Below are 27,941 nucleotides of genomic sequence, written 5' to 3' on the forward strand. Positions count from 1 at the left end.
CCTTTGCTTGAGTAGCTCTCTGGAAAAAAAAAGGATTTAAGGCTATATACCAAGCAGTTTTGTCTTAAGAACATTATTTATTGACATCTTGGCTCATTCATCCCACACTTGTAAAATTAATTTAGTTAGATACAATATATGAGATCTGGAGTTAGACTGTGAAAACAACTAATACAATTGCCAATATCTTCTGCAAATGCAGAGCTTGATTAAGCATCCCACACTCACACTTTTCTCCATGTTTTTCCTTTTACCAAACAGGACTACAAATGTGAGGGACTTAAAGCTGAACACGGCTGTGGATCAAACAAATCAAATTCCACCTGAAGTGAGAAGGAAAAAAATTAACACCAGTACTGAACCTGCTGCGTCCTGTGTTAAAAACCAACATTGTTCACAAGGAATAATTAGAATCCCATGAACAAACACATGGCCGTAGGTGCACTCCTATTTACCCTAGCTTACCTGAGCCAACATTACCAGGAGCTGTAATCCCATTTTATTTGAGATTCTATTTCAGTAAGCTCTACATAAGCTCATATTAATGACGGTTCCTACTGTAATGGAGATCATGACATGAAAGACGGCTTTTTTGATTCAGACGAGACGAGAAGGAAAAGTGGAGAGGAAGAATGATAACAAAGAGCTGTGCAAAGAGCTCTCTCGGCTTTTCTTCTTACCGTAGGTCAAGCGATGCGTAACAATCCCACAAGCAAAGTTGTGGCAAGGTTAAATTCTGGATCCTGCAATGCTCAGAATCCTGGCTGGTGGAGCAGGAGGTTCTGCAAGCATCCTTTTAAATATTAAATTATTATTATTAAATAGTGCTTGGCAGAAGTTATTTTCTCATTAAAAGCCACGTTCAATTCTACATGTAGATTTTTACAAGCGAGTGCAAACATCGACTCCCTCTCCTCTTTCTCCCCCACCCTCACACACGTTCCCGCCTTTTCCCTCACAGCGCTGCACGAGGCGCCACAGGGCACGCTGCAGCGCCTCCGGCTCGGCTCGGCTCGCCTCAGCGAGCTTGCAGGCACACTGCCCGGATAGCACGCGCCGCCGTCCGTTTCCCGCCCGCCGCTTCTCGCGAGATCCGCTCTCCCTCCCACGAGAAGCTGTTGTGCGCCTGCGCGCTGCCGGCCGGGCCCAAGGAGCGGCGTTGCGGTGGGGCGGCAGGCGGGTGTGCATTGCCACGATGAGCGGGACTTTGGCGAAGATCGCGGAGATTGAGGCTGAGGTAACGCGCCGGCCTTCTGCCCGGCCGGGCGGCGCGGGGTCCGGCACCGAGCCGCTCCGTCAGGCGGCGGGGAGGGCCTTCGGGGCCCGCCCGGCGGCTGAGCGCTCGGTCCCGCGCTGTTGCAGATGGCCCGCACGCAGAAGAACAAGGCCACGGCGCATCACCTGGGGCTGCTGAAGGCGCGACTGGCCAAGCTGCGCCGGGAGCTCATCACACCCAAGGGAGGCGGCGGCGGCGGCCCGGGGGAAGGTGCGTGGGCCGGGCCGCGTTGTGCCTTTAGCTGGGGGTTGTGGCCCTGCGCGGGGCATTGAGGTGAATCTGGAGAGTAAATAAAAATTCTGCTTTTCGGTGGGTATAACGGTGCGTTTGCAGATCTCGAGGGGTTTGCGCGAAGCGGACGCCTGTCTCTGTATGTAAAGGCGTGTCTGGGGGAAGCTGTGCTCAGGGCAGCCGGCTGAGGTGCGGTGGTGAAGGTGGATTGTGAGGGCTGGGTCCTGCTTTTCGTCTGGCAGGAAAACTTTGCCGTCTTTCACTCCTCACTCCGGCAGTATTAAAACTAACGGTGGGTTGCACTGCAGAGCCGTAGGAGATGAGGAGATGGCCAGCTTTAGGTGCTTTTTCAATTTTTGTTACTTACTTGCAGGTTTTGATGTTGCAAAGACGGGTGATGCCCGCATTGGGTTTGTGGGTTTTCCGTCAGTGGGAAAATCTACTTTGCTCAGTAATCTTGCTGGTGTCTACTCTGAAGTGGCAGCATATGAGTTCACTACACTAACTACTGTGCCTGGAGTCATTAGATACAAAGGAGCGAAGATACAGGTGAGATCTTCTGATGTCTGTGAAGATAAGACTGTATACAGAGATGTGATGGTATCAGGGCAGAATAGCCTCGTTTGGTGTTAGCAGGTTGGAATTTATCTGTAAAAGTGCTTGAGAATACATTGGAAATGTTTCCATGAGGTCCTAATTTTATTCTGCTTTTTTTCCTGGAGAAAAGTTCCAGTGGTGGTTCTCATACTCTGAAATGATCTGTTCCAGCCTACAAATAGTGATAACGCTGTATGTAAGAATTAAAGTGGAAAGAATTTTGCTGTTTGTCCTGTTAAAGTTTGCAGTGAAGTCAGCAGCATAAGAAGAAAAGTAAAAGTAGAATCTATGTTAAAAATAAACATTTTCTTCTCATAAGTTCCTTTCCTTTCCTGATCAATAGCTACTTGATCTGCCAGGAATTATTGAAGGTGCCAAGGATGGTAAAGGCAGAGGACGGCAAGTCATTGCAGGTGAGTTTATTGGAGCTTGGAGACAGCATCCAATACTGGTTCAGTTAATGTGCCTTATGAGAATGAAGTTGCTGTTTCTGACAGATTTATGAAGCTGGATTGTATGCTGGAATTTGGTTGCTCAGTGTGAAGCAGTAGCCACTGTCTTTTTGCTTTGTTTCAGTTAAACTCAGCAAACATGAAGTCACATGTTGACACTGCCTTGAAAGTCTGCTACCAATTTTAAAGGCAGATGAGAATCCTTATTAAACACAGATGCTGCTTTGTCATCTTTATGTAGCTTATTGTCATCCTTGTGTGTCTGAATGTAGATAAAAAGGAAGGTTTTTCCAGCATTTTTTATTGCACTGTGCAAGAAATCTTACACCAAATTTAAATGGCCACAATGACCTGGGTTTTATATTCTCAGTCCACTGAGCTGTCTTATGTGCTGCTTCATGTCAGTGTGTGAGCATACTTTTTTGAGGGTTAACTTTTTTGATTCTCAGTTGCTCGAACCTGTAATCTCATTCTGATTGTTCTGGATGTGCTGAAACCCCTCGGTCACAAGAAAATCATTGAGAATGAACTGGAGGGATTTGGAATACGTCTGAATAGCAAGCCCCCCAATATCGGCTTTAAGAAAAAGGATAAAGGAGGCATTAATCTTACAGCCACAGTAAGTTGGAATGTTTCTTTAAGCAAAAAGTGCTTGAAAACGCTCTTCTGGAGAAGAGATGAAGAAAGCTCAGCGTTCCAGGCCTTGAAGCCTTGACAGCTCTTGATTTTCCAGTTAATTGAATATTTAAAAGCATAGAAGCAGCCATAGGTGTAAGAAGCCAGAACTCTGCTGTGGGAATCACGTACTCTTAGTTGACTGAGTTTGGAATTAGTATTCAGGCAAGTTTCTGTTGAAATGTCCGTCTGCAGCCATCAGTGGCATTGATGCTAATAAGGCTGCTATGGTTTAAATCTCTTTTTCCAGTCCTAAGACTAACTATGGCAAAATAGTTTGGAGGCATCCCTGCAGGCATTCAAGGCCAGGCTGGATGTGGCTCTGGGCAGCCTGGTCTGCTGGTTGGTGACCTGCACACAGCAGGGGGTTGGAACTGGATGAGCATCGTGGGCCTTTTGAACCCAGGCCATTCTGTGATTCTATGATTCTGTGATTGAAAATCAGTCAAGTCCAATAACTTACAATGCAGCTGTTAATTCTAGTAACCTATATGCTAAGTGCTAGTATTATTAATTGTAAGACTCAATTTGATGGTAAGTTCTCCATTTGTTCACACTGTCTGTATGTTCAGTGTCCTCAGAGCGAGCTGGATGCTGAAACAGTGAAGAGCATCTTAGCAGAGTACAAAATTCACAATGCTGATGTCACACTGCGCAGCGATGCCACTGCTGATGACCTCATTGATGTTGTTGAAGGAAACAGGTACTGTTGAGACCCTGCATTTGGTATAGTAGCAGTTAATATTCCAAAGAAAATTGCTTATGGATTTTCTTTCTGCAGAAGCTAAGCTAGCAACAACTGATGTTTAGCACCTTACTGTCCTTTTCAAAAATAATGCTTTTTGTTTCCAGTGATGGCAGTAGTGTATTGCTGCTAGGCTGCTGTAGCACTGTATCCTTCTCTTTGCAGGGTTTACATCCCATGCATTTACGTCCTAAATAAAATTGACCAGATTTCCATTGAGGAGCTAGATATTATTTACAAAGTACCCCATTGTGTACCAATATCTGCCCATCATCGCTGGAACTTCGATGATCTGCTGGAGAAAATTTGGGACTACTTGAAGCTAGTACGAATGTGAGTCCTAATTGCTGCACTCTGTGTAAGGCTGGGGTTGAATAACATCTTAAGAAAGGGTGAAAGATGATCATTCTGATATGCTTTTCCACTATCTTAGAGCTCTAGCTTTCAAATGATTCTTTTGTCACTGAAAAGCGTTTAATCTGTAAGTCAGAGATCATGCTGCCCTTTGCTGTTGTGTGATTGAGTTTCCTATCAGTCACAAGTGCTTTGAACTTCTTGTATAGGGATTAAATGAAGATCTCTGAAACTCCCAGATATGTTCTAAAAATCCTGAAAAAATGGACTTTGTGTCAAATTTGATGCAAAGTTGTTAATATTAGAAGTATTCCTCTTTTCCTGAGTGACCATGAGCTGTCTCTGAACAGACCTGAATTGAGTTAATCTAGCATTCTGGATATTTTTACTATAAAATATTACAGGTTTACCTCACTGTTAATGCATCTCTTCAGGTGAATTTGTGAATGAATCGATTACTGCTCATAGTACAGCAATTGTAATCTTCTGAATATATCCATCTTCTTGTGACAAGATGAAAAAAAAGATACTGTAAAAAGGAATTTAATATGCCAGGTGTCTGGGCTATAGACAGTAAGCTTTCATTCTAATATACACTGAGCTGTTTGCCAAAAATAAACCCCAGAGCCACAAATTACAACCATCAAACTGTAGGTAACCTCTTCAGCTACCCAGGTTTTGTCACCTTCTAAGCAACGATGGAAAATTCACCAGTGATAAACCTTTTGCAGTTAGAAGGGAGAACCTGCTTACAGGCATTGGCTACTCAGATGCATTTTCAGCTTACAAACACCAGCAGACAGCATGTCTGTTGTCACCATGAGCTTGGCGAACTCTGCACAAGCACCTGGTACAGCAGTGCCCATAACCTATGAAATTTCATGGAGATTTGCAAGAGGAGGTTTTGGCATTGACCGACTGCTCTGTGTTACAGCTACACCAAACCTAAAGGGCAGCTCCCAGACTACACCTCTCCTGTAGTGCTGCCTTACTGCAAGACAACAGTGGAGGACTTCTGTATGAAGATCCACAAAAATCTTATTAAAGACTTTAAATAGTAAGTATTTTGTGAAGGAATGATTGCTGGCAAGTAGAAAGCAATTAGCCTGATGCTGCGTTCTTCCATTTGTTTAAAAGTCAGAAATAAAAATGGAATTTAATTTGGAATGTAGAAAGCAATAGATCTCCCTGCAACTAAATCTAATACATAAGTTGTTATATTTGATATTTCTCTGCCCTTTCCTGGACAAATTTCCTCTCTGGTGAAAATGCTTTTATTTAGACTAGAAAGTAGCAGTAGATGCAGTGTTATGGGCTGCTGTCCTATATACCCGAGTGTTTTGGATGACTTCATACTTTGTTTTGATCTGCTTGTCTCTGGTTCACATAGACCACTCATCCAGGTACTTATAGGAGAACAAAAATAGCTCTTAGCATTGCTTTCTGTATTAGCGATGGGACAGAAATAACTGCTGTTAGGCTCTGCAGATTATACTTCTAAGTCTCCTTAATTTGATTTTTCTTCCCCCTCTTTCAGTGCACTGGTCTGGGGTTCTTCTGTTAAACACAACCCCCAGAAAGTGGGCAAGGACCACACTCTTGAAGATGAGGATGTCATTCAGATTGTGAAGAAATAAAACTGCTCTCCCACGCTTTGTCACTGTGCCTGACTTTTCATTTTCCAAATGGCAAGGAACAGGCTACTTCTATTAAACAGAGAAAAGGATATTGCTCTTTGTGGTAGTAAATTAGTGCATGGGAAAAAAACTGTTTCTGATGAGCCTGTAGTGCAGTGTTCCATTCCAGCAGAGCTGAGAGATTAAAAACTTTTAAGTACTTTTTATAATGGCAAAAGAAGCTTTGATGCCTGTGATGACTTCAGATTGGAAGAGTTCACACAGCTGAAATTACTCTGCTCTAATTTAGAACAAACCAAAAAGCAGAGGCTGGAGAACCATATCTTACAAGGCAGAACTCAAGGACAGAAAATATGAGCTTTGGCTGCCTTTATCTCAGATGTTCTTGATGGAATTCTTCAAGGTTAGTAGTCCTGCAGTTGTGGAGAAGATGCTAGGTTTTGATCTTGAGTAGCACTTTTTCAATTGTTTCTATCAGTGGAAACAAGCTCGATGCCTGTACTTTGTTAGTGACTGGAAGCTTTTGAGTTTTCTTAAAAGAATTTCCTGCTTACTTGACTTCTCCAAACTTAATTGTGCAAGGAAAGTTGGCAGCTCTTAAAGCAGTACTTTTGTTTCACAATAGAAGTGAATAAAGCTAAGCTTTTTGTTTCACTTAGAGCTCTATCACAGTTGCAGCAGTCACTCCTACAAAAATGGAAGTAGGGATGTTGAAGTGTAGAAAAAAAAACTGTTCTCACACCAGAGGTTGCTACTAAGCTTTGATTGTGGTTTAGTTCAAGCACTTAAATTTTCTTTAACAACTACATGACTGGAAGGCAGTACAGCAGAGGGTGGAAGCTATTATGAACAGAGGCTCATCCACCCTTCCTCTAGGTGCTGCTTAGTGGCAGAGCAGGGTTCAGCAGCTGCTGCGTGTGCATCTGGTACATCAGTATTTCATTCCTTACTCTTAAAACCCTGGCGCTGTCAAGATCAGCCTTTAAACTACATACTGCTGGTACAGTCAAACTGCTGCACTTAGATAACAGGACCTGCCCTAGAGCTGGTAACACATCCTAAAACAAAACCAGATCCATCATTCACATGGAAGAACGTGGAAGCTGAAACCTCCTGGGGATTCAGCTCAAATCATGATTCTAATGCTAAGCCACCCATGCACTGAAATGAGTTCCAGAGCAGTTGATACAGACAGCTGGTAGAATCAACTTTATTTACAGAATGTTACTGGGAAAGTGTCAAGTTAAAAAAGTATGAAAACAATCTTACAAGGACAAGCTGGTGATTGCATGTTTTACAGAGATTGTTTTATGAACAACCACTAGAAACATGGGTGACCCCCAACAGATTCCATATCTAATATCAGCTTGCTATTTCCATACAACATTGTCTCTGCTAGACTGAAACAAACCCACCACAGCATGCTGACAATTGTTCTATTAGTCAAGTGATTTTTTTTTTTTTTCCTTTCTGCTGCTGGTTTTGCATTCAGTGAGACTTTGAAAGAGCAAGGCTGTGACAATTCTGGTTCTGCTTTCACTTTTTTTTTTTTTAAAAGCACACTGGCCTAAGCTAGATAGAAGACATGACAGCAGTACTAGACTTAACACAAGTGAGAAAGTGAAGTGAAGAACCATGCAGTAAAGGATGGAAAAAACACTGAACTGTTCAGGAAAGTGAAACAGGCTTAAAAGGAACATAGTATTTTAAAAACCAAATATACACAGTAAGATCACAAAACTACCCCCTCCTCCCCCTTTCAAACCGCAGAACAAGACTCCAAAAGCAAGTTTCACAGTAATTGCATCAGTAGATGCACACCAGACTTAGGACAGTTCTTGGGACTCCCTTCTGTGCATAGAAGGGAAGGCAGTATAGAACATACCACACCTATGACTGAGGAGTTGAAGGGAGAGGATTTAAAGGCTCCATTTTGATGACCTTCAGTAACTTGTTTGGAAGATTAAAACAAGGAAAATACTGCAGCTAAACAAGGACCAGCACCAGCCCTCTTGGAAGAACTATGACCAGTAGGTACCAACAGTCTCTTTGCTTATGACAGATGAAGATTTGGCTTAATATCACTGTACCTCAATGCCATTTGAAGACTAGACAATTCTCTCACTTGATGGCAAGAGTCATACACACAAGGAATCGGACTTCTGTTACACAGACAGCAAGGTGTGGGCTTTTTCACTTTGATGCTAGCTACACTGAGTGCACAGTATTTGACAGATGTGTTTGAGGGAGACCTACAGGAGATGAGCAGCAAGAAAAGGCAAAGCAACTTTATCCTGTTCACTCACACTTAGGATATGCAACTTTAATCTTAAACTCCCACATGTACAATGGAGAAAGATCCAAACCATAGGCACAACTAAAGCTTAACTGTCATCAGCTACTCTTATGTACAGCTGTATAGATTCAAAAAAGCTATTCTATGTGTATATATACAAAAGATTGTTTATACACAAGTCTGTACACAAGGGTCTATACATTTAGTTCTCTGCAGGAGGAATTTATAGCTGCTACCCCTACACTAGAGAATATCAGCACTTCATTCACATATCTTACAAAACCAAAAAATAGACACTTCCAGGATTAAACTGGCTTTGTCTTGCATCTAAATTTCTTCAGGCTTCACTATTCAAGCCATAATGGATCCCTTAGTCTTGATGCAGACATGAGACCAGAACAGGTGCCATGTGCTTTAGTCTTTCAAAAGAAATCTTGCACAGAGTGCTAAAAATAAAAGCCCCAAAAAAACAAAGAGGTGAAGTCCTGACTATGGACATTTTTATCCAGTCTAAAGAATCACAAGTGTCCCACCCAGTGGTCACTGTTCACTGCCGATATTCCAGTTCATCTACACTGATGACTTTGGATGGCATGGAAGGGAGAGGCTGCTGCAAGACATCTGAACCAAACCACTTTGCAAGGCCAATGGGAGAGCCACTTCTCTGGCTGGGACGATGGTCAAGCTGCGTGTGCCCATGAGATAATCCAGTCCGAGACGACACATTCTGAGGGGTTGTTTGCACACCAGCAGGTGATCCCTGTGCTCCAGTGCCTGTGAAATGTAAAGCTATTTGAAGTGGAGTAGTGAATTCACCCAACAGTGCAATTTCCCCTAGAGCAACTGATACCTCATACGAGCATTTTGCACGTAAACCAAACGTGACTTTTACATTCTATTAGTCCTGGGAAATCAAGACCCCCTTGCTCATTTTGTCAGTACTCCCACAAACCACCTGACACTACCAGTTCTGGACAAAGTACCATGTAGGTTTTCACTGGAAAAAAAGCAGAGAACGTCTTACTGGAGGTAGATGGGTGGCCTTTCTCACCCAGAAAGGAAGGAAAGACTGCACACGTGCTGCAAGACACAGATCCATCAATAGCAACACATCTTGAAGCTGAATGCTTCACTTGGATTTTCTTCTGGTATGAGAACCCACTGCAGGCAAAACTACTCTGGCAATTTAGATATTCATAATCACTATTCTTGTGTAGATAAAGTAACTTCCTCTTATTCCTATATACTAAAGCTAGCCAACAAGTATACTAACTGGAACACCCTGCCAGCATTTGAAAACCTCACACTCCCCTTGCATGTTTTAGCTTACCTGATCTTTGTAGTTGCTGTTGCATCATTGCTAGCTGCAAAGGTGTCCCAGAGCGTGGATTTAAGATGTGATGGCTGGCTGTTGGTAATGGATAAAAAGGTTGGCCAAGGATGGGAGCAGATATTCCTTGCAAGTGAGACAGGTCCACTCCAGGAGGAAGCATACCTGTTGAACGGCAATGAGGAAATTTCACCTAATAGGTAGAAGGACCTTGAAGCAAAACTAACATTTATATTATAGATGGACTGGAAGTTGCTACCTGGATTTTAAGAGTTTTCACGTAATAAACATTGCTAGTACTAAGTACCAATTTGTTCCCAGTGCAAACGATGGCATATTCATGAAAGGGCTTAACTTAAGGGACAAAGTATGATTTACCTGCTTGCAGTAAAGGAAGATGTTGTGGATGAACCCCCTGCGACAGCATTCTCTGGACCAATCCTGGATGCAGTTGATGAGCAGGTCGCACAATTGGTACATGGGGAACAAGGGGTACTTGATGAACAGGACGGAGGAAAGGGCCTCCTGGTACTGGGGAGGCCATCGTGGGAGTCTTTCTACCAGCTGATTTAGGCCTGTAGTCTTGCTCTTTGGTACAACGATTTGCTTGGGTAAGAGGTGTGGAACATGCAGAGCGCTGCAGTGCAGGTAGTTTGGTACCTAAGGTGGGCAAAGTTTCTTGATCTGCATTCTCCACAGAACTAGACAGTAGATTATCTGTAGCTAGAATTGAATACAGCTATTATAATCCACAGCTAGAGATTGCATCTAATGAAAATTAAAGGTGATGACTGTTAGACTGTTAAATGCCAGGACTAACTGAACTTTATTTATATGCAATAGGAAACTTCTGGCCTTCCTGAATGGCATTAAGCTACCTCTCTGTTGTTGATAGTACTGAAGTACAATGTAATGGCAACTGGACACTAGTCTTACTGGGTCAGTCAGTATTAAGCATTTCTTCTTAACAGCCACTTATATCAGTCAATGTGACAAAACACTTCCTTAACCAGCTACATTTGGGAGAGGTTAATTGGTCTCAGCTTTAATTGTTCAGTTAAGATGTTGCAGGAGGGCTCTAAGTTGCTTATATTCAATTGCTGGTATTGTATGCAATTAATATTGTTAATATGCTAATTCATCCAAAAAGCTGTAAATAAGCAGTTTTTTTTCCAGGCTTCCTATGGTCAGTACCATTCACAAACAAGAATAACAGATGTAAACCTAACACTGCTGGAAGAATGCACTCAGGTGTACACCTCCTTCATAGCTCTCTAACTCTTCTTATAGATCCATTTTTATTCTTTACACCTGCCTGCACTCCATAAATCAGAGGTATCTTAAGCCAGTATGGACACATGTACTGTAGCTCTTCAATTCTATTACAAGTCTCATTCATGTGTGTTAGTTTAAAGCCATTACAATACCTTCATTTGGCCTCTGATTTTCATCTTTACCATCACTGACTTTCAGTTTCCCAGAAACTGGCTCCTCTTTGCTCTTTTCCTTACTCTCATACATCTTGCGAATCACTGAGGTAGGTGTAAAGGAAGGAGACAGCTGCAGAAAACAGCAGAAAACAGTCAGTGCTTATTGCCAAGGCTGCACTACCTTAGTTGTGAGTGGACATCAATTCTTGTATACCCTTTCCATTTGAAGCTCTGTTTAATCAGCTACTTAATTCACCAATTACTTTGGTTCGCTATATTTCACCCCTTTATTCTGTAATTCAAGTACTTCTCTATTTTTTGTCAAAGTTTTTGTTTCTCACAGAGAAAGTTGAAACCTTACTTGTATTAACTCATGGATGACAAATCCAGGGAAAACTACTGCCTTAGCTGTCCCCCTCCCCATCTGAAGTTATGTAACACTTGTTACACATATAAAAAGTTCTTGCAACTGTTTAGCAGCTAATGTCTTGTGCTGGCCCTAAACTGCAAGTACTTGACTGATTAATTGGAAAGCTTAGACCAAAGCAACATACTACTGAAGACGGGGAGGCAACAGTCAGGTTTGAGGCTTTAGTTTTTTGAAAGATACTATTTCAGCTTTCATTTAGGTGAGTCACTTCATACCCCTACTGCAGACCAGTGTTTTCTACAGTGCCCAGCAACTTTCAACCCTTATCTTTTGGAAGCCTGGACATCAAAATATGAAGGCTTAGTTTTTCTATATAGTTATCTTCCTTTTGTTTGAGAAGACTGGGTCAAGGAAACATTACTGGGGCTTCTTCAGTTCTGGGTAACCCACCAATCAGAAAAGGCTATTTTTCAAAGCATCACATGCAATTAATCCTTTCATTATCATTATAATATTGCCCTTGTGATTCAATCAACTCCTCTTTACATTCTTCTGCTGACTGTGGTTGCCATGATCTTGTTACTGCAGCTACCTTTACAGCTTTTCCTACAGTCATTACGTACTGGGGTACTGACCATGCTAGTGATGGATGCTGTGGGGGCTGGAGAAGATGTATTCCCTCTGTGTCCTGGTGCAGGTGATTTAGTCACTCGCTGTTGTCTGTTGAAGAACAGGAAGTTAGAGGCAGTTCTACTTATGGCTCAGAATGAAAGCCAAGATTGCCAATAAATAATACAAGCCCAAGTCACACTAACACCAGTCTCTTCTGAAAGAAAATATCCAAGTGAAAAACAATTGACAACGTGCCTCTTATGTTCTGCAGTCAGATACCTACCTGTTTCTATAGCCATCTCTGTTTTTGTCCATTTGTGGTTTTCCAAAGCCATGCTGATAGAAGTTTGCTGCCTGTATGGCTAAGTCATGTGGTAATGCTAGTCCCTCTAATGCAGCTTGTTGTATTTCCAGGGGACTCATCTGAAGTGGAGTTGGGTTGGAAAAGAAAACACCACAAATTAAAGGGTTTTTTTTTTTTTTTGAAAGAAATAATGCCAAAGGTTTACTGCTTTGCCTTCACAAAGCATCTCCCCACTAACAGCCCTCTATTTTACTGAGGGACAACAGATGCTTAAAAGCTCTTAATATAGCCTAAAATAGTTCTAATTACAATGAGGTTTTGAGATGGTACTAAATTAGACTCCACATTCTCATATTTGGAGTTAACTAGAACAAGCACATATTACGTGTTTACTCAATAAACTTGTTTCCACGAGTTTTTTCTGGACTTCAAAATATAAGGAGAAAGATTATTAAGCAAATTTAACATACAAGCAAAAAGCACTTCGGTCTAACCTGTGCAGCAACTGGGCTCATGGGCTTCCTCACACCTGGAAATGGATCACCGAGCAATTGCTGAGAACCTTGTCCAAAACCTAATGAAAAACATTCAACAGCTGCATCTAAAAGCACTATCAGACCTCCCCCCCCAGCATATGATATACACCCTTAAGTAAACCATTCGTACCCAAATTAAAGATCCCCTGTCAAGATTCTCAGCTTCCCATTTAGTCAGTTCCCAAGCAAAAGACAACCTCCTTCCTAAACCCACTCCTCTTTTTATTGCTGAGCATTACGTGGCATGGAGCAACTCTTTGGTTAATTCAGGTTATCTGCCTAGCTGTGCCCCTCAGTCTAATCACTGGGGCTGCAGAATGTGAAACAGTCAAGGCCTCAACACTGTGCAAGCACTGCTCAGCAGTAGCTACAGCAGTGCTCTATCAGCTTGTTACATACCTACAGCCTAGTGCTGTGCCAGCTGCTATAAAGAGAATAAACTCTTTCCCAGGTGAAAATTAGTTTATGTAGCAGACCACATTTCAATGCACCAGAATTTACTTTGAGTTCCAGCTGATGTTGACTTCTAGATTTTTGTGATTAAACAGAGACCAACAAGGATGACATCTTGTACACAGTCAAGAGGCAAACCTGTCTACCAATGTCACCAAGTTCACTGTTCTATGAAGAGTTCTTTAAAAGAAAGTGGAATCATTCCAAAAATCCATAAGAAACACTGTCTTGCAACAAGTCATACCAATAGGTGAAGATATTCTATGGCGCAGGTAATCTGCAGAAGCAGCTCGAGTTGGAAACACAGGTGGGATAGGAGGAGAGGGCGCCCTCTGTCCCAGTAAAGAGGCTCCAGGTTCCAAACCACTTATTAGGCCACTTAAGACATTTGATGAAGCAGGTCTGGTAATGGGTGGACCAAGAAGTTCCTATGAACACGTAACAGAAGAATGCTCAGAATAGCAGATCAATTTACACAGAAGGGTTCATTTTACTGGACTGCAGGCTATGCTATTTTTAGCAAGTTAGAAGAGAAGGCTGACTTGTGCAACTAGACACCAAATCTGGTAGAATTAGACACCTAGCCAGGTTTCACAGGAGTGGCTCTGGAACTAACACCTCCTATTTACTTCCATAGGAACTACAATAGATACAAGACGTACAGTCACACGGATAAAGCAAATTCTCAGCTGCAAAACACTCTTTTTCAACAGTCACCACCATTAGCTGTGCATTTCTGGCAGCCATTAACGAGAGCCTGCATGCCATGCTTGTACAAACCTGCACCAGTGAAGGTGACCACTGTCACACTGCTGAAATGCACCACTCAGCACCTCACTGTGCTGACATCCCCTGCTTAGTCTCCACAAACATTCAGCAAGCATCAATGAATGTAGGAGAGATCTGGCACTCATTGACATGTAGAGGAATTCCATTCCACACCTTTACTTTGCACAAATTTCCATGTCAGATGCCACTTCAACACGCTGCCCCTCTGCTGCCATCTATCCCACAGCAGCAAAACATAACAATACTGACAGGTTTAACCTTTACTGCCATCTCACCAACATCTGCCTTTGACATGCAGGCAAACATAAAATAGAAAGTCTTACTTTCATAGCAACCCTTGTATGCTTTCAAATTATAATCATGGGACACACATCATAAGACAAATTCACAGTTCAGTTGTAAATAGCTTCATTTACAGGGAGAATAGTCTGACCCCTTACAACTGCCTTAAAGCCTTACTTCCAAACATTATTTTGTTTTCTTTTTTTCCTAGTAGGGAAAAAGAAAAATCTACACAGCTTATAAGAAATACCTGCAGAATATTTTTTGATAGAGGCTGGCCTGGTATCTCTGGCGGTGACATTAAATGACTCTCAAGGCTCTGTTAAGAAAATGAAAACACTTTAATCTACACCTCAATATGACAAGCAATGTATTCATTAAGACACCATCCACATTCCTGTCTCAGTGATGTTAACAGTTTTGTCTGTTCTGAGGACTACAGTTTAGTCATCAGCCAAATAAAATCCCAGCCAAGTTAAAGGCTGAGCAGGCTCATGATATTCCTCAAGAAAACTAGTGTTAGACTGCATGCAAACAGTTCAATAAACTCAAAGTACAACATTGATCCCTGAATTTGATTGTGCAAACTACAAGAAATGCTAGGGCAAGTGGGCAACTGAAGCAATGCAGAAATAAGGAGCACTGGTACAGCAAGAAATACAGGCTTCAGCTAAGCATTAGTGACACCTAATTGACATATTTGACAGATGTCTTTGAACAGCAGTACTGAGGCACTCATCTCTAGCATGTCTTCTATAAGGAGCTGACTGAGGGTATCTGCTATGCATGGCCCATGCCCTTTTTTTTCTTTTTCTTTTTTTCTTTTTTTCTTTTTTTACAGAGAAGTTTGCTTCTAATCAAAACATTGACAAGTTAAGTTCAAGTATAGGAACTTATAGAGCAGTGCCCTCTATAATAAAAACCAACAGAAACCTAATTGCTTTGGCTGGAGAAAATGAACAGCACATCTGTTTTATTACTGCTTTCTTCCACCTTCAAGCAACAAAATGGTAAATGAAAGCCACTATTTAATATCATGCCAACGGATTCAACCATGCCCCACACGTTATCAGAAGTGTAATGTAAGGGGTTTTCAATTTGCATCCTGAATCTTCACACAGATCCATTAACAGCTCACTAGAGACAGCTGTGTGTTACTTACATTGACTTTGGGCTGTGAAGGTAGAGTCCCGCTTGCCTTCATGCTACTGACCAGTTTGTTAAATGCAGTCATATCCCCATCTTTCTTGATCTGTCTGGACCCAGCTAAGTTCAACGACTCCTCCATTTGCTCTGCCATAAATGGAGTAGCAACCTTCCCCTCCTGATCCACTTTTAGGCCCTTAAGCCCAGCTTCAACTTCTTCCACTGAAAGCACAACTCCTGAATGCGCTGAGAAATACAGAAGAAATAGTGGTGAACCACAGTGCCCTTTTTAAAAGCAAGCTCCATTCTTGTGCAAGAGTTGAATACAAACTGTTTGAAAACAGGGTAACAGCCAAAAAACTTGTCTTCTAATATCTGCACCAGCTGCTGAACAGCATCTTACCTGTACTTAGACATCTTCATATTCACACTGGAGGTATCATCATGCACAAATAAGAGCATGTAAGGCACTGCAAGAGCCTGTTAAGTTTTCATTACCTTTAATTTACCCTCGGTGACAAGCCATTACTTCATTTGATAGCATATTAAGATTTCATTTACTTTTAATAGAGAATATTCTCATGAAAAGACTGAGTTTAACTCAGAAAATTCTATTTCTTCTATTTCAGATTGTCTTACAGCCACAGTGTAAGGAGTGTCAAGCTGCCTGAAGCTATCACAGGTACAGAGGATACATACCTGGAGAAACGTTGATGCTTTGGACAATCAGTTGCACACTTAGTTGGTGTGCATTAAGTTTGAAGTAGGCTTTTTTGCCCCAAAATTAAGAGCCATTACAGAAAGATTTCACTGGCGTAATCAGAATAAGGTACAAATGTTAATAAGCAGTACTTGCATTTGTGTGCATGCATATATGTAAACTGATAACAAGGCTAGCTGATAACAAGCATTATGGACCAGTTTGTTTGTCCCAAGGTATGATACCTTAACAGAACAGAGAAAGGCACATGCTATGAATTGCTGAAGCAAGCACTGACCCAAAGAAATAAGATTTTTTTGGAAATCTGGGCAAGAAGGCGAGACGAAGCAATGATTCAGACATGCAGAATGAAACATGAAGGAAAAGCATGACGTTGGTGGAGAGGAATTGGACTGGAAACTCTGTAGTACTCGTAAGTTATGAGAACACACAACAAGCCAGAGTGTGAATGGAAGCTTCCCCCAGTTCTTTATTCCTTCATTGCTGTTTTGTGAGGATCAAAGTTTAGAAATGGTTTAGTAGGAAATTCAGACCAAGCAGAACATTGAAAAGACTTGCACTTCTATTTAAGTCAAATTAAGAAAATGTTTTCCACATGTTAGCCAGACAGTTCCTGCTCCTGAAATGGATGCTTCAGAATATTTGCAGTTCTTGGATGATTTCATACCCAGTTGCTTCACACAGATTGTGGAACAGCATTACATTTTGTTCAGTCCATTTCACAAGGCAATACATGCTGCTTGCCAAATGGAAAATAATTTGGAACAAGACTAAGATTTAAAAAAGAACACGTGTATTTTTGTACCACCATGCGTGCTATGGTGCCAAACGTGCAAATGCATAACTGAAAAGTCCCTTCAACATCAAGTTTAAGTCAGCCCTGAACTCATTTGAAAATAGAATTCACTTTTGCTGGCAACTGCTAACAGGAAGTTACCTGCAGTCCCATGATTCTAGTTAGGTTAGTGTAACTGAGGCAAATCTGTTCCTATGTTGTACCTCAAGGTTAATTGTTTAATTAGAAAACAGAACAGCAAACAGATCACTGTGACTCAAGTACTAGCAACAGTCTTGAGAGATTTGATTTTAGTATTAACAGTATGAAGAAACACTAATATCCTCCAGCAGTCGTTCATCTTTTTAGATCCCAGCATTTAATGGATCGATGTGATCCACTGAAGATCCTGGCAAGAATTAAAACAAGTTTTTGGTAAACCAGAGTTCAGATACTACAGTTTCTGAACTGACATTACCAGTCTCAAGCATGACAAGCTTAAATAAAGGCCAGAGAAAGCATGAATCTCAGCTCAAGATTTGCATCATCCTAAGTTATGATCATTACTGGCCAGTAAATGGTCTGAGAGTTGATCTCATCCTGTGATCAGGATGAAAAGAATTAGTGAAGACACTAACATAACTAAGATTTGCTGATTTTGTGGTCTATAGTGCCAGTAAACCTGTAGTGCTTCCTACTTCTGGACTTGGTAGTTGATGTATCCAGAACACCAAGCCTCTTGGTTTGAGGTACTGCACAATGAGAACTCCACGATATCTGAAGAGGCACTTACTGCTCTCTCTAAGCTTTTCCTTGTTGGCTGAAAGACTTGAGAGAAGAGGTTTTAAGTCCACTTTGGCTTTCTGTAGCATTTCTAGGATGTCCACTTTGTTTTCAGAGTGGTCTTCCAATGGAATGGGAGCAAAGTAGTTTCCAGAGTTCTGGCCAGGGGAGAGAATGGCTTGCTCTAGACCTGAAACAGCAAAACCAGGAGCACTGCCACATCAGTTTACCAACCCAATGTCTCAAGATGAACATACACTGGTAACCAAGTTCAACAGGTCACTGAAGTTACGCCTCATACCCTCTGCCCAAGGTCAGCTGAAAAGTCATTATGAGAACGACAAGAACGCTTATAAAAACAGAACTTATAGCTGCTTACATTAAGAACTTCCAAAAGAACATCAGGTGCTTGAACTGCGGGAGAGGCACTGTTCTAAAGTGTACCTGCCACATTCTCATTAAACAAGTAGGAGGGAATACAAAAGAAAGAGACCACGCATTGTTCTGCAGTCTTACCTGCTAGTCTCTCCAGTTCCTCATGGGGTGTAGATCTCAAGCTGCTTGACCGACTTCCAGAACGACTGGGATTAGAAAACCACCTGCTAAACCTGCTGGCAGACACTGAACCTTCCCCTAGCACATCTTCTATCATCTAGATTATGAGAACAAAAAAAAAACCAGAAGCTTATGATCAGAAGCATCTTTGAGAGGCTTCACTGTACAACCAAGATTATTCTGTTATAGATAATGAGATGGGGACCCTGGAGTTTAGAAATTTTGAAATACTTTTTCCTTCAAAATATAATAGATTTGTATAACCAGTGTTAGCAAAAATCCATTACATCTTTCATTTATACCAAAAATTTGTTCAGATTTAAATAAGAACTGAAACAGCATCACCTAAATGCTGCACCTATGACATTTCAAAGTGGATGTGTGAGAAAAGCAGCAGAAGCGTTCTCTAAAAGAGATAAAGCAAGTTATAATATAATAGTAATTCTGGCCAGATATGGGCCAGTCTTGGTCCCTATCACAGCACATAAGCAATACTTTGATTAGCCAAGTTTCCTGCAGCCATGACTCACTTCAGCTCCAAGGACAGAGCCTTGGATGATGTGCAAGGACAACTCCCCAGCCTTGGAGTATTCCACAACAGGTGGGGCAGAAGGCCAGCAGCCAATGGCTACCTGCTTGCACTTCACATCCTGAACTACTCTGTGCCTAAGAGGGCTGCATTCTTCAGATCAATTGAGTCTAGCAGCCAGCTCCTTCTCCCTTCAGCCTGACCCGGCTTCACTGAACGGGACTTTGCTGAATTGATCAATCAAAAGCCACTCCCATTCACAGTGACTGTTTACTCCTTTGCTACACGAATTTCAACAGCAGAGCATTGTAAAACTTAACTCAAACTAAAGCTTCTTGTATCTTGCAAGAGAGTCCAATTAAAAGTTTGCTCAATGGGTATAGGTGAAGTTTCATCATACATTTCAGACCAAAGGAATAACAGCTTTCTGCCACCAGAGAAGTTCACTGAAACAAGTGGTGCTCAATACTATTTACAACAGCAACAAACAAGATAGTGATTTTGAGTCTTTCTTCCTTCTTTGCATTATTACAAACTCAAACTTTCTTTAGAGATAGAGAACATTCAGAAGTAGTGTCCTAGCACACCGAAATTCAAGTTCTGAAAGGCTGTCTTAGACTTGCACATCACATTAAGCAACTTTAAAAGCAAGACACTGTAACTGGACATAGTAGCAATCTGAAGTTTCTCTTATGAGTACACTCAGCTTAAAGGAAAAGCTCACCGAAGCCAGGCCAGGAACACTTTTATCCAAGTTAAAAAACTCATTGAAGTCAAACTCCCCTGGAGCTGGTTCTTGTAGGACAGCTTCCCTGGGAACTTCTTGATCTGCTGGAGTTTCATTGGTAAGGACAGTTTGCACTTCATCTTCTTCTGCCACTCCACCATTGCATTCTATCCCTTAAGAAGAAAATCAAATAGCTGCTGAGTCACTACACTGAAGTATTTCCTATGCAAACAGCACCTAACAGGCAATACATTCACCCAGCCATTACAGCTTCTGATAGGAGCAGCACAAAGCTGTGCTGGGGAGCTTCAGACTGGACATAAAAAATCCTTTAAAGTAAGGCTGCTTAAACACAAACAGGATTCCCAGAGAAATGGCTGATGCCTGTCAGCATTCACGCAGCATTTAGATAACGCTGTCAGTAACGTGCTTTAACGTTAGGTTAGCCCTGACATGGTCAGGCAGTTGGACTGGATCTTTGAAGCTCCTTCCAACAGAAGTTACCTATACTACAATGGCTGCAGTCTGCCACAACAGAAACCAAGACTTGCTACATCTTCAGTAAAGGAATTCTAGTCTGTAATTATGGCTATCTGCTTCAAAACATGAAAATGAGACTTGCCATTGAAACAGTAATTAACCGTATCCTAATCAACCCAGGAAAGTACACAGAACACAGATGAGATGTACTGTTACACTAAGCAGACAGACAGATACAGCTATTCCAGTATGTTAACAGCAGCTGTTCTTCCATGAAGAATCCTTTGGAAGCTTCTGCTTTCCTCCTAGAAATTCCACAGACGAGGCTCCCTGAAAGCTGGTACTTGATATAAACATTCTTAATAATACTAGACTTAATAATAATAAGTATGTAAGTAATGTAAGTATTGCTCCTATTCCCCTCAGCAAGAGAAGTATACACATAAAGGGTTACTAAGCTTGCAAGAAAGCTGAAACTTAATACAAACCTAATGTAATTGGAACTATGTATTCACTTAATACAGTACAGCTTAATTCTGAAGAGTACAGGTTTATTTTGCCCAGCTGTAAAGTTGTTAGCATTAAGCAGCCATCTTCCTTGCCTCAGTCAAGTTTGTACTACAGTTTTTGCTAGGGCAGTGGTAGAGCTGTGATGTCCAACAACCACAGAGGGTTCAGATTTAGCCTCCAAATTCAATTTAAATTTACGTTGCTGTATGCAGCTGTACAGCTGTACATCCAACCCAGTATTTCTAATGCATGCACTACCATAGGAAACAGAATATTTGAAGTACCTCAAAGCACAGTTAGCTTAGTTTAAACTAATTCTTTATCATTAGGATACAGAAGCAGACAAAATCCTTTCAGCAGCCTACAAATTCCCAAAAGCTGTCCATATCCATAAAGTTTCTTCCAGACCCTCAGTTCTGCCTTTCAGACTGCAAAAACTTTGTAAGTGATACAACATTACTCCCCAGCTCATAAGCCTTCTGCTTTAGCACAACCTAAAGCTATGCAGGACAGAGGCTGGTAAACTGTGTTACCCCGACACTTGCCCGTATCTGTAATGGAATCATGTCTACATCCAGCAGCACGGAACAGACAGAAAAGCCTTTGTCAGATGTACCATTACCTTCTTTCAGCGAGGCTGTGCGCCTTCTTGTACGTTTTCTCCCTTTGTGATCTTCCTCTAGAATTTTGTCATCAAAGCCTGTGAGCTCAATCGTTTCAGACTGACTTGTAGGACCAGCAGAGAACCACTCAGGTTCCTCTTCTGTGTACGAGTCATTCCTTCTCCGCTCCCCAAAGACACGTTTGCTATCACCAAATTCCCTCTGAAGTGGGATGTTAAAAATACTAAGTTAACCACTGAATGTAGTTTCATAACATTCCTCCCTGACCTCCAAAGCAGATGACACTATTTCCCACCCATCATCTTGTTTTTCTTTTTTAAAGCACATTCAGCTTGCTTATTCAATTTTAAACTTTACAGCTGAATTTCTGCTTCAACAATGAGGCTATTGGTCTGCAAAGGCCTGTATAAACTCAGTTCTGTTTCCTGAGAGGAAGATATTTTGTATTGTTTAAAACAAATATCTTGAAGCATAAAAGCTTCCATCTGCTGACAACAGCTAGGTCAAGAACTACGAACTATCAGACTTCTTAGTATCTTGCATTTATCACAGGAGATGTTTGTAGGATACACAGAACTGGATGTATCCCAGTTCTTCTGGAAAAGGATTGACACCTGAAGCTCTGAGCGCTCATCCATTAGATCACAAAGATTCTCTTTAAGAAGCCCACTTGTGTGGAACACTGAACTGCAGTTAGTCTGTTCCTGTCACTTTTAATGCAGACTGTCCAAAACCACATTAATATCTAAGCAGGAAAAAAGAACAAACCCTGAAGCGTTTATCTTTGTAGTCCCTCTCACGATCTCTGTCTCTTGCATCTCTAGAATCACGTATATCTTTTTCACCACCCCTGTGGTCTTTATCAAAGTTACGTGAAGAGATAATTCTTCCACTGCCAATCCTACGTCCACCAATAACACGGACACCATCATTCTCTTTTTCTAATGGGCTGCCTGCTCGACGTGAGCTAACAGCTGCAGTTACATGACAGCCACCTCCAAAGCTTCGTCTCTGTGGACTTAAGACAACATCCAGGTCATCCTCTTTCACTCGCTCTCTCGGATCTACAAATCAAAGATCACACAAAGTATTTAGTTGAATGTAACAGCAAGCACAAGCTAGTTATCCACAAGATAGCCTTCTATTCCACAGCCTTGCTGCTATCCTAGAGCTTTTTGAAGGATAATATCCATAATTTATTTTTGTGAGGCTAACCTAGCCATGCGCCACAGAAAGATGAAAGTTGAAATTCACAGCTGGATATTTAGGAATCATTGTTCCATCACCCAGAAAGTCCCTGCTCTCACCTAGACCTCCTAAGTACTTACCCAATCCTGAAGCACAGAAAACTACCCTCTGTAACTGCATAATTACAGATGTACTTACTACTACCCTGAAAAAAATAGTAGGTGATAACAGACTGCTAAGTTCCATGGAGTTACCTGCATACCAGAAACAAGCTGTACATGGAATCACCAATGTCTCCTTGATACTTATTTCATGTCATCAATTTTCAGATATTTTTATCATTTGTCATCCCAAAGGAAAGGTTTTGCCAGCAGCTTGCATTTAACTTTGATTCCTCTACTGTAAGAGCACACTCACCTACTATCCTACGCATAAGAGAAGTCCGATCTGAATCCAAATCTTTTTTAAAGCTTTCCACTGGTGAAGTCCTCCCTGAACTCGGATATAAAGATGCATGCCACTTCTCTGGATCCCAGACACCATCACTATGAAAACAAAGAAACAAAGTTGCAGGATTGCTTACTACTAGTCTAGTAAAGAAACCATAACACTGCTGCTGAAAACTAGAACTCACTAACCATCTGCACAAATGAGATCCACCTCCCACCTAACTTCTCAATCTCTGACTTACTACACTTCATGACCTCATATGGTATTCCAGATCCACAAACGTAAGTATATCATATATGCTTAGACTGTAGAACATGGGTTATCCCACTAGGTATCAGGGAAGTTTGCCTGACATGGTGATAAAAATAACTCAAGTGGATCAATTGTCTCAGTAGCATTCTGGAAATTCTCTCAATCTCATACTTGTGCAAAAAAAAACAATCTGGTATTGGAGATCTTGCTGTTTAGCAATGTTCTCAGCACAAGCCAGGAATCCTCTCACCTTCATTTTAAGATGAGGTACGCTGTTAACGTGGGAGAGCAATCCATTAAGCAAGTCAGCCTGTTGCAACATGACCTCGTCAGTGCTGTACACCCACCTATATCCTTGGTACCACTTTAAGTAAATCAAACAGCACAAAAATCATGCTGAAGCATAGTTTTTGCATGTCTATGAGATCTGCACAGTGCAAAGTTACTTTCTGATGAATCTTACATTTCCAAGCATAAATTTCCCAACTAGAGCATCCAGCCTCCTCTACTGGATTATTACTTCTGAAAATACTTCAGTACACTTGCAGCAAAATAAGAGAAACTTTCTAGCTAAGAACTACTTGATATTTTAACTTCTGTTTTAGAAATAGATGCAAGCAGTTTTCTATATAATCAAGAAAATACCTGTCATATTTTTCAGAGAGACAAGAAGGTCTTTGCTTAGAGTAGGGACGCTCTTTAATATCCAGCAGTTCCTCCTAGAAAAAAAGCAAGCAGTTTGAATTCTCACCCAGACAAGATTTAAGTGACTCAAATATTTGTTCCAGACCACCTATTCAATGTAGCCATTTCATCTGACAAGCCATGTTTCCCAGTGTGTTAGTTCATTTCCTGTTAAATAAGACAGTGAAAAGTTGAAATTAGTTTATTTTTCAGTTCTTTCACCAGTAGCCTTTGAGCAAACTATCCATTAATCAGGACCATACAGCTCACCTCCCATTAGCTCTGTCTACTATGCTGGAGACAAGGTAATGCTGTTTGAGAATCAAGGAGTCTCACCTGTAACACTGATACACTGCAGAGTAAGTTACAGCATCATGATCAGCACAGAACAAATTTTAGAGTGTGATTCAGGTGCCAAGAGAGTATTTCACTGAGTAACTTAGAATTCAGACAACATTTATATGAGTCAGTGTAGGACTCATATAATCCAGAAACCAAAGGTTTCCAAACAAATTAACAGTTTGAATGATCCTGAAAGCTGGTTTCTGAAAATAATTTGGAACTAGTCATACAGACTTGTATGACAAATTAGAATGACTTCAAGCATATGACAAAGCAGTACCAGCAGTGCTTAGCAAGTAAATTCATATTTCTTCACATATCTACTCTACTGTAGATGACAAGAGCAAAAGAATAATTTTTACTCATGAACATTAACCTCAAGCCCACACTGACATGAAGTACTAAGCCTTACTAGGTCAGGTTGGACTTCATTAACACTTAAGGCTGTCTACACCAGCCTTGTTTACTCATCCATTTCCCTGCACAACTTAGCTTACAAGCACAACAGATATACTGACATTGGAGCCAGCAAGTTTTCGAGATGGAATGAAAATTGCTGCGTTCAATGCTATGCAAGATTCAGTTTGTAAAAATAAAAGCATTACACAACATCAATTACTAAAGCAGATCTGGAAATTCCAGACAAGCTTGCCATTTCTGACCATCACCCATTACAAAATATCACCTATAGTTTATTCTACCCAAGACAAATTGATGCTGATTGATATTTCAGTTTTACACTTCCTACCAGCTACCAAACACACTCTTGAGTTGATAGCTGTGCACCCTGACTAGCCAGCCATTTCAGGGAGACTGGCAATCTCCCTCTCACTGCAGCTTGCCACATTCAGAAAGCTCTTATGGTGTGATCAGTGCTTTGAATCACATAGAGTTACACATAGTAAAGATGCACATCTCTAACTGTTTACATATCTCCTGTAGATGGCCTTTCTTCAACCTGCCTCCCTTCTAACAGTAGACACCACATCAGCCATACTGAAGAAGGCTCTGTCATCTAAGAGTAAAGCATTTACACAACAGCTTTCACATCATCATCCCCATGCATCTAAAACTAGATCAGTGGCTGCACTAACAAGCTCTGCCAACTTTTACCCAGGTACCATAAAATGTACTTCCTGAGCATAACCCTGTACTAGTCCTCAGCAAAACGAGTTTTTCCTCAGCACCATCTGACAACCTGGACAGCAAATATTTAAACAGAAGGAGGCTGGACTCTCTGCCCACAGTCTCCCAAAATAAACATTGATCTACGAGGAACATCAATGCTGTAATACTATCATAGCCTGATGTAGGTATGAGGACTATTGACAACACTGTCCAATACCAGACTTGGAAATTCACTATTTTGTTGGCCACGAGAGGGAGTTCATAGACTTCAAACAGATTTCATTGCAACTTTTCTACTGAAGTCAAGAGCATTCCATTTATGAGCTGCACACCCTGGAGCAACAGCTTCTAAAGCACTAGAAGACACAGCCTGGAATAGACAACATCTTGTCTTAAGAGTAGACTGATGACAGCACTTCCACAGTGCAGCTTATTTTGTTCCTTTGTTCATTTTTTTTCTTAATTCACACAACAGTGCTTGTAAGGAAAGAGAAAAAGGTATTTTTAGCTGTCACTGAACACATGTTCAAGCAGTTCACAAGGACTCATCACATGAACCAGCTGTTGTCCCACTGTAAAATAATCTAAATTATTAGAGGAGCTCTCTCCCTACTCTAAATCAGCAGCACATGCCCTGAAGCAGTGTCCCTCCCACCCCTGAATAGAATTAAACTGATCATGTGAAAACCACTTATGCTGTCAGTGATATCAAACAAAACAGTTCACCAAAAGAAAAACAGCAGTATTAGGCAAGATATTTTAAAAGAGTCAAGAAGGGTGAGAAATCAGACTCTTTGGAAACCAACAGATAATAGACTGGTGCTTTCTGGCACTAATTCTGCCACTTTATTCTGATCAGAACTACAGGCAATAACAATACTGGATATACAGCTGCACTGCTTTATTCACATACTAAGCACCAGCACTGAGTACAGACCAAAAAAGCACTCAACTTGCAGTTGCATTCAGTTTCTCTTTCTATGAGGAGCTGAACAATACCAAGCAAGGACAGGCACAGATTTTCTAACGGGCAGTTTAAAGATAACTCCTCTCCTCCACTTCAGGAATAATTCAATATCAAGTTCCAAACACTACTACCCTCTGCATCTTCAGTTAAGATGTACATCTCGTCTAAGAAAAGGGAGGGAAAGAGAGAGCCATACTATTCCCACATCAGTTTTGCCACTGTGACACCAAGCTGCTTGGCTTCTTTCTAATGTCTAGTCAAAATAAGGCAGCCCTGCTATCTCAGCAGGGCAGTCTCACTGATAACTTTTCTCCTTTAAAAAAAAAACACAATCTCTAAGAATAAAACAGTTGTGCATTTCTCAAGTAAGATAACACAATCAGCAGCAGCAGCATGCTGTCTCACTCTGTTCCACACTTTGAGCCATTTGCTGTAAAACAAGTTAATAGATTTCTACACAAAGCAGTGACCACCTGTTCCCACAGCTTTCAGCAACAGGAAAAAAAAAAAAACAACTGCCATTAAAAGTTTTCTAAAAGCATGTTTCAGCAGTGATACCAAAAGCCCAAACAAAATTTGAACATTAAGCCCCACAGTATATTAACTCCATATTGAAAGGATCTGTATTTGCAAGTTAGTTAATACACTGAGTATAAGAACAATGGTTATCATAGCTAAATGTGAGCACCTGTGCTAAAGCTTTCACACTGAGCACTAGTTAGAATCACATGTGAACATGCTTCTAAAACCTCACTATGAGCAACTGCAAGTAAAATTACAAAAGGCATCTTAACAGGCACAGACTGAAGCTGCAATTACATCTGGTGGGCTGTATGTTGTAAAGAAATTGGCCAATTTAAACTAACACTGCTGAAAATAGAACTATGAAGCACAAATGCTGAGAAAAGCTAGAAGAGCAGCATGCTTCAGCCTCTCCAGCACACGCTCCAAAGTGCTCAGGTACTACAATAAAGCAGTGGTAACGAAACGTCTGTTGAGGACAGGGCTGTGCAGCTACATCACAAATAACGTGTGCCCTGTGTCCTCCAGCAAGTCCTGACCCACACAGAGGCTGCTTGCAACCATGCTCTCCCTCCTTCGTTACCCGCGGCCAACAGCTCCGCGCACAACTTCCACAGGCACTTACTTTCGTATAGCGATGGGGGTATTTCGTCGCAGTTCTGTTCAATTCCAGAAAAGCATCACCATTCTCAGCTTCTGTTATGCCTCCTCTTTTATCCATGGCTACGTCAAGGCCTTTAACCATGGACCTAGCGAAAAACAAACGAAACACTTCATTTGGGAACGCGCGTCGCCGCGTCAGGAGCAAACACTCCGGGCCGGAGCAAACCCCGCACCCAGCCGAGCAGACAGATAACCGCACAGCACAACAGCACAAGGGCTCTCCGCTCCCCCGGCTCCATCGGAGCGGCTCCCCGCCCGGCCCGGCCCGCCCCCCGCAGCGCAGCGCCCGGCTCCGGAGCGCCCTCGGCACGATTCGCCCCGCGGCCCGGCGCGGCGCAGAAGGAGGCGCGGATCTCCTCACGGCGCCGCGTTCCGCTCGAGGCCTCGCGGTCGCCCGCGGCGCTTCCCGCTCCGGCTGCGCTCCTCCCCGCTCTCACCCCTCGGGCGCTTCATGCGCACCGGGCCGGCTCCGCGCCCTGCCCGCCTCCGGCCCCTCCGCGGCTGCCTCGCGCGCCCGCTCCCTATTC

The 27,941-nt window shown here is 41.8% G+C and overlaps 2 protein-coding genes across 5 annotated transcripts; one reads left to right on the plus strand and one right to left on the minus strand.

Annotated features, from left to right (window-relative positions):
• The first annotated feature begins 1,132 nt into the window (after window positions 1-1,132).
• DRG1 (developmentally regulated GTP binding protein 1) lies at window positions 1,133-5,985 on the plus strand. The gene is made up of 9 exons (XM_042865669.1): window positions 1,133-1,237; window positions 1,363-1,486; window positions 1,881-2,056; window positions 2,448-2,517; window positions 3,006-3,175; window positions 3,804-3,934; window positions 4,142-4,309; window positions 5,265-5,387; window positions 5,868-5,985. The coding sequence occupies exons 1-9, from the start codon at window positions 1,196-1,198 to the stop codon at window positions 5,965-5,967; spliced, it is 1,104 nt and encodes a 367-aa protein (XP_042721603.1). The 5' UTR covers window positions 1,133-1,195; the 3' UTR covers window positions 5,968-5,985.
• A 1,176-nt stretch (window positions 5,986-7,161) lies between these two features.
• Window positions 7,162-27,939, minus strand: EIF4ENIF1 (eukaryotic translation initiation factor 4E nuclear import factor 1). Of its 4 annotated transcripts, none has more exons than XM_042865784.1 (19): window positions 27,852-27,939; window positions 27,377-27,500; window positions 23,754-23,827; window positions 22,824-22,951; window positions 21,987-22,282; window positions 21,218-21,419; window positions 19,603-19,778; window positions 18,311-18,446; window positions 17,805-17,984; window positions 15,532-15,761; window positions 14,620-14,688; window positions 13,543-13,726; window positions 12,804-12,838; window positions 12,289-12,428; window positions 12,029-12,113; window positions 11,021-11,153; window positions 9,972-10,316; window positions 9,594-9,758; window positions 7,162-9,037 (listed from the first exon to the last, which is right to left on the minus strand). In XM_042865784.1, exons 2-19 carry the CDS (start codon window positions 27,494-27,496, stop codon window positions 8,811-8,813), a joined length of 2,925 nt encoding a protein of 974 aa, XP_042721718.1. In that variant the 5' UTR covers window positions 27,497-27,500; window positions 27,852-27,939; the 3' UTR covers window positions 7,162-8,810. The 4 variants fall into 4 exon arrangements, with proteins under 4 accessions (XP_042721718.1, XP_042721719.1, XP_042721717.1 ...); XM_042865785.1 differs by having other exon boundaries at window positions 9,972-10,253; window positions 12,804-12,883; XM_042865783.1 differs by having other exon boundaries at window positions 12,804-12,883.
• Window positions 27,940-27,941: the final 2 nt, after the last annotated feature.

The sequence above is a fragment of the Lagopus leucura genome, unplaced genomic scaffold (assembly GCF_019238085.1).
Source record: "Lagopus leucura isolate 7727_CA_CO unplaced genomic scaffold, USGS_WTPT01 Super-Scaffold_806, whole genome shotgun sequence".
In the NCBI taxonomy this organism is placed as follows: domain Eukaryota; kingdom Metazoa; phylum Chordata; class Aves; order Galliformes; family Phasianidae; genus Lagopus; species Lagopus leucura.

Excerpts from the sequence above, each read along its gene's own strand:
- DRG1 (XM_042865669.1), top strand. The coding sequence starts at position 1,196 with ATGAGCGGGACTTTGGCGAAGATCGCGGAGATTGAGGCTGAG. Across the intron at positions 3,176-3,803 it reads GCATTAATCTTACAGCCACA|TGTCCTCAGAGCGAGCTGGA; the intron begins GTAAGTTGGAAT and ends CTGTATGTTCAG. Across the intron at positions 3,935-4,141 it reads GATGTTGTTGAAGGAAACAG|GGTTTACATCCCATGCATTT; the intron begins GTACTGTTGAGA and ends TTCTCTTTGCAG.
- EIF4ENIF1 (XM_042865783.1), bottom strand. The coding sequence starts at position 27,496 with ATGGTTAAAGGCCTTGACGTAGCCATGGATAAAAGAGGAGGCATAACA. Across the intron at positions 15,762-17,804 it reads GGAAAAGCTTAGAGAGAGCA|CGCATTCAGGAGTTGTGCTT; the intron begins GTAAGTGCCTCT and ends TGTATTTCTCAG. Across the intron at positions 14,689-15,531 it reads CTTCACAGCCCAAAGTCAAT|AGCCTTGAGAGTCATTTAAT; the intron begins GTAAGTAACACA and ends TTTTCTTAACAG.